The sequence below is a fragment of the Camarhynchus parvulus genome, chromosome 1 (genome assembly GCF_901933205.1).
Source record: "Camarhynchus parvulus chromosome 1, STF_HiC, whole genome shotgun sequence".
Taxonomy (NCBI): Eukaryota; Metazoa; Chordata; class Aves; order Passeriformes; family Thraupidae; genus Camarhynchus; species Camarhynchus parvulus.
Window position 1 is genome coordinate 111,404,049 of NC_044571.1, and position 15,568 is coordinate 111,419,616.

General features: G+C 39.2%; 1 protein-coding gene across 1 annotated transcript in view; it reads right to left on the reverse strand.

Moving 5' to 3' along the window:
* CRYBG3 (crystallin beta-gamma domain containing 3) overlaps positions 1 to 15,568 on the reverse strand; it is an 81,708-nt gene that overhangs the window by 63,245 nt on the left and 2,895 nt on the right. Inside the window, exon 2 of the mRNA XM_030945093.1 lies at positions 4,589 to 4,667. Coding sequence (XP_030800953.1) covers positions 4,589 to 4,667 — 79 coding nt within the window. The remainder of the gene's footprint in view (positions 1 to 4,588; positions 4,668 to 15,568) is intronic.

Genomic DNA, 15,568 nt, shown 5'->3' on the forward strand with positions numbered 1-15,568 from the left:
TAACACTCAGGTATCTAAAAAATTCATGGTTGGCAGCAATAGTCCATCTCCTTTGACTACCAAAAGAAAAAGCATCCCTCTCTCTGCTTTCTAATTATTAAGTCAGGAATTTAGCAGGAATTCACAGACAGCATGAGCAGACATTACTTAGATAATTAGTGATGAAATTTAAAATTATGAGATTTTTAAAATAAAATCAATATAAAATAGAACCATGACAATATAAATCCCCACCCCATGCTATATGGAAAACAGTATGTAGTTAACTAAGACTCTAGGTTTAATTGCGATTTCTAACTTTTTGGTGAAACTTAAAACTATAGTCAAAATAAGGGACATTCAGTAGGAACAGAAACCTATATCCAGCAAGTTCATGGGATTTCTAAAAAAGTCTCATGTAAATCGGCACACTGGATGAAAAATTTTGTGACAGAGAATTACAGCACAAATTAGGCTGAAAGGAATGTGGTTGGGGAGGTCATGCAGTCTGTGCTCCTGCACAAAGCAGCTCTGGTTCATCCAGCTTTGTTTTGAGTATTTCCAGGCATAAAGATTCTGCAACTCACTTGGGCAAACTGTTCCAATAGGTGACCATTTTTACATTAGAGGGGGAAAAACCAAACAAAAAACCAAAGAAATAAATTCATATAGGTGACTGGAATTTCCCATGTTCCAACTTGTACCCGTTCCAACTCAAAAAGAAGCTGGCTCCATCTTATCACATAATTGCAGTCCCTGCCATCAAAATTTAATATCATGTCTCCTGCTTAAATACAGCCATCTTTATGTTACCTTGAAACGAAATTCATGTGAGAAAGTAGAGCTACAGAATAACCTCTGTTTTCCATGTTCACAGTGAACAGGAGCACTTGTCAGAGGACAATTAGCTACAGGTTTAATTTGTAGCACAGAAGCTTCAGATGGCACGTTAAGAAAAAAGGTTTTTAATTATAAGGTCTATGAAATTGGTAGAAGAGTTGTCTGATGAGGTTGGAGAGATCTTAAGAGATCTCCATCCCTGGAGGTCTTTGAGAACGAGTCAGACAAACTTTTATCAGGTATGACATAGATACAGAGATCTCACCTTGGGGCACAGGAGCAGACTTGATAATCTCCGCTGTACTTTCTGCCCCTGAGTTTTCTGTGAAAGCTGAGACTGTCTCAGGTTAATTCAGGCTTGAGCCTATGGGCCAAATGACAGAATGCTTGATGCTACTGAAATACTGTAATCTAAATGATACATTTGGTGTATCAAATTTGCACTTACTTTTTGGAACTTTTGGGTTTGCCTGACACAGCCCACATGGTGGTTTCTGTGCTGACATGCTTAAGAATTCCTTCCTAATGGGTTATGGAAGAATGGCCTATTTTTCTTCATGCACCGCTACAGGAAAGATATCCAGGGACCATTAAACCCTTTTTCAGGGAGCACTGCTACAATATTCCCTTTGAAAATAAAGTCCCTGCAGCACTAAAAGTGAGGTTAATGATATACTAATGTGTACTGGACACACTGTAGTGCAGATACTTCACACACTAGACATGAAGTTCAAGAGCTGTTTACATCCACACAACCATCTGTTCAGCAATCACGCTGCTCAAACGGAGCGTTTACTCAGAAAGGACACCCTTTACAGCCACAATTCAAAGAAACAGAAGCATAGCAAAATCTGTAAATAAATATTGGGAGGGGGTGGTGTACTTTCTGCAATCAATTAACAGACACAGCAAATACATTTCAGTAATATTTTCTTGAAAGTGATCAAGTGATGACTGATTAAGTCCCCCTTGGCACCCAGAAAAATTATGCTTAATATTTTCAAAAGGTGCATATTAAATTATCTTTTCCTTCCTTTATGAGCTAAATATTTCATTGTAGGGAAGAAATAACAGGGGTAAAGTACAGAAGTGGTGTCTAAAGTGCTCAGAAGAGTCAAAGAACTACCATAGCTCGGCACAATTCCCAGCTCCACTCACCCAGTCAGTTATAATTTAGACATTCGACCTTTGCTGCTAAATCAGAGACTTACAGCTCCTCTGCTATTTCGCCCCTGGCCTCCTGCTAAGATGGCCAATGAATATACAAAATCACAGCATGGAAGTCTATCAGAAATAGGATGGCTCATTAACTTGGTGACAGCTAACACAGACACAACATGGTTTCACTTTGAGTTACCATCCACCTGAAATGCTCAGGTAGAAGCACAGCTCAGAGACATGGACAGGCTTGGAAACCTGTCCAAAACTGATCCAAGTATAGATTCAGACATTGTTCACAAAACACACTTTCCATAACATTTTTTTTCTCAGCCTACAGCAGCCTTGATGATTGGATGAAAAAACCTGAAGCACCTTTAGATAACACAGATCATACCTTTCATAAAATCGTTTAGGCTGGAAAATACTCTTAAGATTATTCCAACACCACAATTAAGAAAGCATCAGTTCTCTCCAACTGCTCAAGTGCAGTCTGGTGATCTTTGCAGAAGACAGTTTATTTTGGCCAATGTGGTGTTACCAAATTTCAAGTGTGTATTGGAGACAGCAGTGAGAGGAAAAAACAGAAAGATATTTTCTGCAGAAAATGTAGCGGGGGGAACATCAGAAAACCAATACTTTCTCTACTTCCTCTGAATAAGTTTTTACTATTTAGTTGTAGTTTCTGTGCACACAAGATAAAAAGTTAGACTGCTCAAAGTACTCACTACTATGCATATGAAACTGTTCAAGTGTATCACAAGGTTTTTGATCAGCTTAAGAAAGAGGAAAGTTAGACAGGAAGCTCTCAGTACAGCTGAAGAGCCAGCACATTCTGCTAGTATGAAAATCACACCTTCTTCCTAAAGCCTATACAAACACCAGGTATTATTTCAAAGTTAATGTCACGGTTTTAGGCTTTTTAGCATAGGTCTGAAACAATATAATTAAATAAAAAGTCATGGCAAGACAAAGAGGAGATCAGATACCTGGAAAAAAACCAGCACTAATGTTGGCACCAGTTTTTAGTACAGTGTTATAAAAACACAAGTTCTGAGTAAAAGACTACTGAAACAGATTCAGCAGGAAAGATTTGGAATTGTGGCTTTTGTAAACTAAAAAAAAATTAATCAGATTTAGTTTTTGGCAAGAAAGAAATACACCTAGGTAACTTAAACTTGCTATGCTTGCTTTGTTCCACCTACACATCCTGCATTTTCCTTGAGACCTAGCCCTATTCATACTTCCTTTTAAACAACTCCTAGTGCTGAGCCCTGAATGCTTCCCCTTCCTCAGGCCTGTCCTGAGGTGGACCGTCCTCCAAAGGAAAATCTGATTTGGAATTTTTCAGTGATCTGACACGAAAAAATGAGATTTTTTTAAAACTGAGAAAATTTTCTTCCATTATAGTAGATAGAGTCCTGTCTGGTTTATCAGAAACATTTCTGCCTGCATTCCAAGGCATAACATCAATGATTTATGGTAATAGGAAGCCATGCAGTGGCATTTTCCAGGAGCTCTGAACTGACAGAGTTGGCTTGAATCCACCCGGCTTCTGAACAAACATTGTTTCCCACCTTGCTGTAGACAAACCAGTCAAAAACGGAATTTTATTGAGCAAATAACCCTGCTGGGGTCTTTACAGAGGCAACTGCTAAGTCTCCAACTTCGGTGAAGCCCAAACAAATGGTCCCTAGATACTGAGGGTGCAACTACACAGGGACTGCAGGCCCTGCAGAAGGTGAGCACTTTTCTTCCACACACCATGAGTGCTCAATAAATGCAACATGGGATAGAAATCTCAGATTAAGTGTGCTAGGAAGCCTACAAATAAATCCAGCAGACTAGCCAAGCCTCTTTTGGGGAAGCAGCCATGATATTATCTGCACTGCACTGAGATAAGTCAGAAAAAAACCCAAAAATTCAAGCAAAATTGCTTAGTGACTGGATCACTAGAACGGCTCAGTGCAGGGCACGATGTGACAGCAGTCATCACCTGTCCTGTACATAATTATTTATGATATTTGGCTGAATCTAAGCACAACTTTAGAGGTGTGTCTAGTGCCACAGGAGAAAGCCCTGATCACAGAGGAACATGTCCTTTTCTTGCAGTACAACACTTACAGGACAAGACAAGCATGATTAACATGGGTAACTGGTGAGGAGCACCCAACGTACAGACAAATCTCGGCACAAAGATCTTACAGCGCTCTGGCTGGCAACCAGCAGACCTTCAGGCAAGCACAGACTTGCTGGTTAGATATTCATAAATTATACAGAAAAGGTACTTTAGAGCAATGCCTGAAAACATGGTTTCATAAAAATATTAGTTTTCTTCTTCACTGGCAAGCTGCATGTGGAATTAGCACTGAAGCCCCAGTTCTTTCCTGTAAATACGTGGATTTTGTTTAAAGAATGTGAAGCACAAATAGTTTGTCTGTCTTCAGCATGTCCATTAGAACCCTGGCATAGTGGACCCTAACCCAGACTATGGCAATCAGGTGTCACACTGCAGTACAAGAGTGCATCCAACATCAGAACTCTAACAAATAGTCACAAGTAGAGGTGGCAGGTTCTACCTAAAATAAATATTAGTCAATAAAAATCTTACCTTCAAAAGTGCAGGCAGAGCTGTGCTTTCCTTTTGGCTGCTCTTTGAATTTATGGCTGCGCTCCCTTTGTTTTCAGAACTGAAAAACAAAATATTGTGTAACGCTGAGTACTTGCATTATTCAAATCCTCTCAAGAGCCAACATATTTAATTTAAATGCAAGAAAGGACAGAAAAACATATTTTCCAAAACTGTACTACATACTCTGCAGATACTGTAACTGAAAAAACCAAGCTCCAAAAAGCCGAAGACAGAACCATAATGACTCTTTCATCTCATACAGAGGTTTTTGAACTCAAGCACTCACACACCATTTCAGCTCTTTCAGCTGAAAAATAACAAGATTTCCATGCCTGTGTATTAATTTTCAACTGTAATTGAGTACTGATGTTACCACAGCAGCATTCATTGCCACAGGACCACCTGGCACACCTGGCAGCTCCAAGGCACACCCCATTCTGAAGCCTGTGAGCAAGAGGAATGTACTGCTGGCAGGTGGAATCATCCCAAATCACAGCCACGGCATTGAGCAGTTCTTCACTGAACATGCCCAATGGCCCAGGCAAATGCAGAAGGAATTTTAGAAAGGGGACAACAGGTATGTGTTTATTACCAAGACAATGCCTGCTGTTCCATTTTAAAAGTCAGAAGCCCAAAATCACATGTGTCCTTATGGGAAATTCACCAAATTCATTCAAATTTTCTTGAGAGTTCATCTTTGGAATGAAGGGCACCAACTCCCTGCCCTCAACCCCAGTTCTCAGAACAATCCTTACACACAATCCAGCAGAGAACATTTAATAAAAACCTTTATGCTACAACTAATTTAAAAGCTAAAAGATTATCAAGGAAAACATTAGGTGATGTTAATGATAGACATCAGTTCCTGCACTGTGTACCATTACATGAAGAAAAATAACTTTGTGCTAACATATCATATGAGTATTTCAATTAATTAATAATAATTTTGAATATCCGTCTTCACCAGTCTGAAACATTTAACTTTGCTATTGAAAAATACATGAGCCCTCATTTCTGAACTCACGTAAAGAGATGAACTGAAGGCTCTTTAAATAAAAAAAAAACAATTATTAGCAGTTTGGTGATATTCTGCCAGGATTTGGAGAAGGAATTAAGATGCTGGTGTACTCCTACTGCTCCTGACTGTAAACCACAGGTAAGCACATTTCAGTAAGACTCCCAAAACGAAAGGTTTTCTTCCTATTGCAGATTAGGCATCTACATTCAGTATACAGCGATATACACAGAAAATGCAAAAGCCACTTTGACTAAATGTAAGTTTCCTCCTCAGCTGCTCAGAGACATCCTTCCCTGAACAAAAATGACAGTAGAACTCTCCTGCTATGAAGTTTTTCAAGATCTTTAACATCTTTTCAGATGCATCAACGAAAAACTTCTTCCTCCCATTTAGAGATCATCTCCAAGTCGAAAACCATGTATTTTCACATCACCTTAGGTAATCTCCCTTAATGCATTCATAAACACAAAGATGCTTTTTCAGGGACAGCATCAGACTGAAAGTCTTGGCTGTTCTTTGCCTCCCTGGAAGATGGAGCAGATGAATTAATATTCTGACCTATTAATTTCTTCTGCTGCTAATGTGTTTCATGAAGGAGATGTCACAATCACTCTGGGCAGTCTGGCACACTAATAAAAGAGTTTCTCTGTACACAAATTATTTTCTCTCTCCTAGTTTTTGTTTTGTTGTTGGTTTAAAAAGAACCAACTAAAAACCAAAACACCCTTCTCAGATCTACATGGCTTTTCCTGATGTTGATACATTTGACATGAACTAAGGTTCCCTGGACTTCAGAGTGGAATAAGGAGGTTGATGCCTACCAGACATTCTTCCTAAGTTCAAGGTATCACTCTTCATGGAACTGGTCTGCAGACCACAAATGAGATCCTTGCTTTCATTAAGTCCTGCCAGCATACTTTATACCAGTGTTGAATTGTTGCATCACTTTGTTTTGCTGATATTCTTCCCTTTATATCATGTGGTTTTTTCCCCAAAACTTTTTTCATTTTCCTACTTCTTGTTTATATTTGAAATACATGTCTGAATTACTTTCTTCTAGCTAGCCATAGAAACTCCATAGCAAACATTCCAAAACTGAAAGAATGCAATTCAGCAGATAAGCATCTTAAAATCAACAAGTAAAAAAAAAAGAATCAAAACTTTCCTTTCCACTATAAAATAGCCCTAACTTCTGGAAGCATTTCCCCACACCCTTTCATGGTTTATATACTAGCGCTTCTACATTCCTTAACCTTTTGCTTTAGGGTGTAGTTCCTCAAACATGCTGACTTTGTCAGCAGAACCAGCTTTAGAAATCTCTACTCCTTCCTCCTTGACCTCAGTTATCTCTACATCCTTAACGCAGCCAAGAAGGGCTCTTAGTAGGGCGACATTTTTCAATAAAATCAAGAGGTGAGCAGAAGTTTCCTAGAGGAAAAATCCAGCCTGTGATCCAGTTGACAGTGCAGTGATTTCCAACAGCACAGTGAAGGGGCAACAGATGTCACTCAGCAGGAACAGGAAGGACAAACCACTGCCCCTCACATCACCACAGAGGCTGCTTGGGGTGAACCTCTTCTCCCCTTAGCCAGGACCCAGTTCTAAATGGATCTCTGAAACCAAATGGTTTCAGTTTTACAGCACAAAAGCTTCTTTGCTGCCCAAAGGCCTCGTGGGTTGTTTAGGATGAAATGGTTTTGTTTCTCTCAAAGAGGCAAGGTTATTTGAAAACCACAGACACAGGGGCTGGGCCACGCTCAGTGCCTGGGACTGGAGAACCTGGGGGCTGCTGTTCACTTCATTCACATAATGCAACTTAGCAATCCCCACAACAACTCCCTACAAATTTTAGGGCTTTCCCTCTTCTTATCACTGCATCCATGGCATCACTGTGACCTAGGGCTACAGCTGTATTTATAAAGTTTGGTTCCACAGAGCAGTGGAAAAGCTGGAGCATGTTTTTCTGGAGCACTTTGCCACAGCAGGTACCACCAATGTTTCCTCCAGCTGAGCACATCTAAAGCTAGGCTCGTGCTTAACCACCCACCTCTCAGGAGAGCATTTCACACTGGTCCAGTCAGGAAGATGAATTAATCTTCAACTCCGTGCTTCACAAACTACTGTTGTTACATTATACACCCAGAAATAGGCCTCTATTAACCCATCAATGGACTCATCTTTGCTTTTAAGAAGTAAATGAGCAAAGTGTGGTCTTAGGAAGAAAGAAAACATCTCTCCCAACTTGCTTCCATGGGCTTCTTACCTATCCAGGCAATCACTTACAAATTGTCACAATCATTTGTTAACACATTTAGACAGATAGTACTCTAATTTTATAGATTTAAAGGGAGAAAAAAAAAAGGCATGGAAATACTAAATAAAAAGACACTGTCACAATTAATTCTAGAAACCCAAGCCTCTCAGACATGTAATCTACTGCCCTTCTGTTGCTATTTCTGCTAGACATTCCTTTTTCTCTTACATATTAGTGCATCCAACAGAGATGGATTAATCTTTAGCGAAGGTTTAGAGGAAGGTTAGAGGGATTTCTTCTCCTCAGCTGTCTTGCTGCTCTTTCTACTGTCTTGCCAGCATGCCTAACCTGATTAGCATCACTCTTATTCTCTAACTAATCAAGATTAAATTTAAGTTTCAGAATGGTATCTTTCGTATCTTCTCAACAAACCTTTCTTTGTGCCATTTTCTACTGCTTTTTGTTCCTCTGCTGCTGCCTCTGTTTTGACCTTTCTGTATTACTTGGACAGGTGGCTGAACTAGAAGCAGGTTTGTGGTCCAAGTTTTTTAATCATTACACTTTGAAAAGAGAGGTTAAAGATTCTTTTGAGCAAGACATGTTCAAATTCTGCATTGCTGCTCACACAAAGAGAGATTACATGAGGGATTACAGTCAGCAACAAAAAAAAAAAAGCAATTTAATGGAGCATATTTAAGTACAGGGCTTTCAAGGTCTTTTGCAACTGCCTCTAAAAACAGAACAAGACAATTACAAACAATCACATCTTCAAAAGGCCCTCACAGCATCTCTGTATGGTGTGAGAAGTCTGCTTCCTCCACCCTTGTCCTTCATAACAATTCCTCAGAACTTGCAAATTAAAAGCCCATCCCCTTCTTCCTTTATTAATCCACCCCACCCATGTTATGCACGCAGCAGATTGTGAATGTGTTGTGACAGATAAAAAAAAAAAAGCTACAGGAAACATACAAGGAATAAAGCACAAACACACAAGTTTGGATGAGACTGACCACACGCAGAGTTCTGCAAACTGAAAGTAATTGCTGTGATATTTTAGGTTCCTTTTATGAGCAGAAGGCAGAGACTGCCTGTTGCTGTTTGGGAAGGGGGAAATTAATGGGCACTCCCTTAAGGAAACGGGGACAGCTGACTAAAGCTGAACTTCAGTTCAGCACCACCACAGCACTTGTGGATGTTGACATGGGGATTTACTTCTCCCAGGGCTTTGAATCAAATCTCTTCCAAAGCAGCAGCTCCAGCACTTATTTTTCATGCAGCCCACATGGAACCAGCCAGGTGAGTCCTCCAGCATTTTGCCATCTTCTCTCTCTTGGGAAGAGATGACTCCCCGAGCAGCCAAACCCACCCTGCTACCACATAAGGCTGGCATTGCTTGCTTTTAACTGGTCCTCTCACATTAACTCAGGAACCACTTAATGAGAGACTCGTAATGGCAAGAGAATAAGCAATGCCCAACCTCAAAGATGTCTTTTAGGTTTACTTTCTTTATTTCAGCATTCTGGGATTTAATGCCAGCTCCCGACCCCTGCCTCTCCTTTCTCTCTGAACAAACCTAACATCTCCCTCTGGGAAACACACCTCATGTGGTTCTGATGTCATGACTTCTTTCCAATTTTACTTTGTGCCAACAGTTACACGTGCAGTGCTGACCTTCCAGAAAGATATTTCAATGGAGAAACATTGAAACAAGGATTTCATCACCTAGTGCTTTAAAATCCATTTGTGCAAGAGCCTCCCTGAAGAATGTAAATGAGTGGAAATCCACAAGTCTAATAATACCATCAAATATAGATGTGCAAGACCTCAATGAGATTTCAGCACATTACAGAAATTCTCACACCATATCCACAAACCAGTAGTAGTAATGAAATTTTTATTATAAAACTGCAAAAAGCTATAGGTTGCTTAGTATTGGTTTATTCTTTGTCCCAGTTTCCGAGTGGTAATTAAAAAGATGACTGAAAAAAATTCAGACTTTTGAATTAAAATTTTTATATATATATACACATACACCAGCTACCCTGCTTGCCATACAGACCCTATGATTACTGCAGCTGGCCTCCTGCATAATCTGGATTATGAAATTTCACCAAGGGAGACCTGCATCAAGCCTTTAACACATGACAAGAAGTTATGAGCTTTGGCTGAAAAACAACAAACTTTGGAAAAATTACCACATTTGTAAATAAGACCTTTCCATGTAAACTACTACTAAATTCACTACTTATGAGGCATGACTATTCAAGTCTCACCTCTCAATCAATCTATATCTATGTGGTTCAGATTATAAAGGTCTCAGATTCAAATAACCTCTTGAAGCCACACGTCTACTATAACACAAAGCAGTTAAATCTGATTTCCCTTCCAGTTACATTCCTTGAGGCAGAGTCATTCCTCAAACTTCAACATTGTCATTTCTAAACTAAATGCCACTGAGCTACTTCACTTTAGTCAGTGAGGGAGTTTTCCCAGACATCAAATTGTTCTGGAGATCTTTTCAGAGCCCTTTTCAGTGTGCCAGCATCTTTTCCATGATAAATCATGAACACCAAAACTTGACTTGGTACTGCAGTAACCAAAGCATCCACATAATACACGTGGTTTGTTGTTTATACACCCGACAATCCTATTTTCTTCTCTGAGCCACCACTTTGGCAGCTCGTGTTTAACTGGCTGCCAACCATGGCAACTTAGTTTGTTTCCAATGTCATCTACATGGTGATTTCCATACTTTTCACTCAAATCATCTGCAAACTTCACATGCTACAGTTTTTTCCTCTTTTAAATTATCTGTGAGGATATTAAATTGATTAAAAAATACATCCTTTTCATTTTCTTCAAACGGATCAAGTACAAAATGATTTATTAAGTCTGGTTTTTTTACAATGTTGAGCTTTAGCCTGCCATTACTGCACTTGCAAATATTTTAAGTGGGGCATCAGTGCAAAGTCTTAAGCATCTAAGGATGATATTTCAGCAGTTTGTCAAGCAAGCTGTAATCTCATAAACAAAACTGAGCTTGACAATTCCCATCTTTCAGCGATGTTACAATCAATCCCATGTTTATTAACTTCTCAGGTCGCCAGGGAGACTTAGTAAATCAATTTTTCTATCTTTCTCCTTTAATCCAACTAAATAAAATAGACTTTAAAGCGAACCACCTTCCTCTAGGCACTATTATCACACTTGTGAAACCATTTGTGTGCTGTGCAGCCAGGAGAACTATCAGTACCTAATCTAAAAAGTCAATTTTTTAAGAGTCAAACTCCCAGCACGTACCTTGAGGAATATGAGCAAGGGTACAGTAACAATTTGTTAAATTACCTGAAAGGAAAATATTCCTGTAAAGCTCAGTGGCAACAAGATACGAGGAAATCAACTGGATGCAAAAAATTGGCTTGTGCATCAAGTGACAGCTAAAATATATTAGTATTTAACAGAAAATAAAAATGCTAGCATTTTAGAAGAAAAATACCCCAATGAATTAAATGGATTTAAACCTCTTTCCTGTTTCCCTCGCCCCAAAACCATAATGTTGCCCTTTTCTGAAAAGCTTCGAAATGAGAAATTTCCAGTGAACTTCTCAGCGAGATTCCCAGGCTAAAACACTTCTTGAGAGAGCAAACAGCAGCAGCAGTGACAAAATCTGCTTCTAGTCTCTGGCAAGGCTGTTGGAGCTTGTATTAAAGAGAGAGGGAGAATTTTGCACAGAAAATGTGAATGTGAAGTTTCTGGCTGCTGCTTCTGTGCTTAAGCTTAGGCCACACACACAGGGGAAATGAACTGAAGACATTAAGACAAATGGTAATTATAAAAACAAGTTATTGAGTTTGAAATTAGAGGGTCAAAGGAAAACAAAGCTGCTATTTCATTTTAAAAAAATACAGAAGGGAAACGGAGGAAAAGGAAAAGAAAGCAGAGAAAGATAAGGAAGGAGAAAAAGGAGCCAGGAGGAGAAAGCAGGAACTTAGGCAGAAGAAGTGTTACAATTGCTGATTAATATAAGTGTTGAAATACACAAAATGTCTTATAGCCAATTAAAACTACCCTCATTTGGAAACTGGTTTGATTACAGACAGCAATAAGCAATTTAGATTGTTTTAACTGAAACAATTTTTCCTCTCAAACCTGTTTCTGCTGCTGATTTACATACTGTTCTTTGCTTGTGCAGCAAAGCTGGGTCAGCTTCACATTCTGCAATAGCAGTGCTCATTGCATGGTTTATATCAGCTACACAAAGTGTGTCAGGATTACATGAAGACTAAAGCAACCAGAACTATAATGGAAAATAAATACATCAGAAAAATCACAGATAGGCCACATTTTACAGTAAAAGTTTACATGAAAAAAATTCAAGAACCAAACCATGTCGGTACACTGAACATGTACCTTTAAGTTTAAAGGCTAGAACTAAGAGAAATAAATATGATGACCCTTGCTAAAAACTTAATCTGCTTTATACGTGAGGGAACTGAACAGCCCTACAAAGGCAGGAGAAAGAAATATAAATGTTTCTGAGCAGAGCTTACTCCAATGTTGGGCAGTGCGATTATACCAGATTACATCAAGGTTTTCCTTCTGGCATCTGTCAGGCATAGTAACCAACACTGCTCTGGAATCTGCTCCCTATTTGCCAGTCTGATTGGCTAGACAGTTTCCAGCATTTTTATGACTTAAATATGTTACTGGTCACCAACATAAACACTTGGTATAGCATCAGAAACAGAATTACAAACCATTTATAAAGGTTAAATTTATTGAATTAATGTGGAGTAGAACTGTTTGCAAAGGGCATGTTTGCGGTGTGGGGGATTGACAGTGGTACTTACAAAATGGCATAAAAATAGGAGATATTAAAAAAAAGGTAATCCAGGGTAGCTTGAAAGCAGCAGCAACTGGTGTTCTGATAAACAGAGCATACCAGAATTTCAAAAAGATTCATTAAGGACAATCACCCCAGAAAAAACAAGCAAGAGAGACTGGTGTCACCAGTAAAGTGCAGCAAGCTCTTCTAGTCAGGCTAGAGGAGAAAACTTTTGGTAGAGGTACCGAGGGCTGCTATTTCAAGAAAATACCCTCCAGAACTCCCATCTTTGCTCACAAAATATATACCAGGAAGCATCCTACAGACACCAAAGTTCCCTCTTTTATTTTAAAGGCATACATCTTCCATTCCTACCAAAATAAGTTCTATGGCCAAATTTGCAGCCTGTAACTGATAATTAAAATAAAAGTATGTTATCACTGCAATTCTTCCTGCCTTTTCTGTTCATGTGCTCACAAGAAACAACTTCTTCCTACATTTTTTCCCAACACAATACTGTAGGCGAAGTGCAGATCCCCAAGGTGTTTACACACTTAGGTCTCAAGACCTCCTTAAGCAGAAGGAAAAATATTTTATCAACTTAAGAAGCAGTGAAACATTCAGAAAAACAACATTCTATTTCAAAGTAAGGCAAGTCATGAAATCACAATAACAACACTATTGGAGACTATGTCTTGTGTCTGGAAACTGACATGAAAACTGAAATGAGTAAAGAAGGCAACATTTCCGACCTTAAGTCTTCAAAAGCGATACTGCAAAGCCAGTTAGAACAGATAAACATTATCTCAGAAATGAAAATTAATATACCAGAAGAACTGAGTTAAAGCCTGAGCAACCCAGTGCTATGCTACTGTCGGCAAGTATAATAGCATATGCTAACTGAACAGTATAAAAATCCAAAAGCCCCTCAGAAATTAAAAGCAGTAGCTGGGTTTCCACCCTTTCAAGAACTTACAATAATTAGAAATACAATCCCCACAGCAACATGTTTCAGAATCTTAATTTTTTTCCACCTGGGAGCCTTTTGTTCACTAGAGGAGAAGTCCGAGGAGTTTTGATCTTTGCAAAACTCTTACTTAAAACCACCGACTTGTAGCTGTTTTGGAAATATTTCTGCATTAACTCTGGCCTGGATGCCAATAACTGGAAAAGGAGAGAATGCTGTTAACATTTAAAATAGTGGAAAAATGTTGCTTTGTTTCTTCCAAGGAGCTTTTCTATTATAATTAAAGCTCTAGTAACATTTCCTTCAGGAAATGTCTCTCACACACATGGCCAGCTGCTGGCCCTGCTCCTCCTGGTCTCAGTCCCATGAGACATCCAAGTACGTGTTCCGATCAAGCAGGCAGTCCCACTGGAGTGCACAGAACAATTTACCTGCTTAATTATAGGCAACCCCTTTGGTACCCTGCTGAATCAGGGCCTTTCATACTATTTGGAATTATCCTGCAATGGAAGCCATAGTAGAAAAATCTATGAAGCAAAAAGGAAGAAAGAAACCTCAAATTAACAAATGTACAGAAAATTTTCATAATGCACCTTACTTAGGCAAGTCTAATTTGAATTCTTCTGTATGGTTGGAGTATTGCCCGTGCTGGTTCCACAAACCACCACCCCTCATGTAGACTCATAAATAAGCTAAATTTTAACAACACAAAGAATCCTGCTCTGGCTTTTGAAAGTAAAAGGTTCTTTATTAGAAAGCAGAAACTGATGTTTCCAGCAGACAATGGATTTCTTCAACGATGCCAATGGCATCTGAATCAAACCCAGCTAGGAGGCAGCAATTTCAGAAGAGCTAGGTTTGAAATTTATTACTCCCTTTTCCATCAATTTCCAGCAGTCCCTCAAATGCAGTTTTCACAACTACAAAAATACATGTTCTTTGTAAACAGGAACAATGACTGGCAGTCCCAAAGGAAGAAAAAGTCTCTCTAATCTCTCCTCAGGCCGAATAAACAAAGTTCTTCATTTCTGAAAGCTCTCAGTAAGATACTAATGGATGAATGGAACAACAACCTCAGCCCAAAAAACCCCTCAGCAAACAAATCAGCCCTCCAAAATCCTTCTGAACCAGATAAAAGGTTGCTCTTCCCTGTTTGGTGTCTCTGGTATACTTCAGCAATGCAGACAAAATATCCTGACAAACCAAACTTGCACTGGTAGTTCTGTGACCAGCCAACAGAGCTTGGGAGAGAAAAAGAGAAATCTGAGATGAACCTGCAAAACACTACACAGAATATCTAATAAAATGCACCCACAGTTCAAGGACATTTTGATGGTACCTCAGTAAAAAGTGTCACACCCCTGAAAGGTCACATTTATTTGCAAAAGAACAATTGCCCGGCCACAGAAGCCACATATTTCTGAAAGAATCCACAGTGTAGACTTACAGTGTAAAAGCTTTATCTTCCTCCAGATGGACTAAAAATACATGCATTAGTAAAAAAAGTTAAAAATTATAAGACTCCTATTAGAATGGTGAAAATGCAAATGGGTTTTGTCACCCTGGGCATTTGGATTGCTCCAGGACGAACACTGCGGTAACCAATAACCAAATGTGTATTATTGAAAATAGCAAATAGTCCAGTACAGGATAATGACTGCCTTTGATGGAAGTCAATGATAAAGACCTGGGATGAAAAGCACTGAAGCCATTCAAAGCAGCCCCAACTCTGAAGAACGCACTTAGGCAGCAGGCAAGCACTGGGTGGGAGATCTTTCCATTTGGCTACATTTTATGTAAAAACCAAGTGAACTCCTAAGGCATGTGCTGTGCTGTTTGCTGCCACAAAACTTACAGCTAACCTGTGCAGCTGAATTTTTCCATAAACAAGCAAG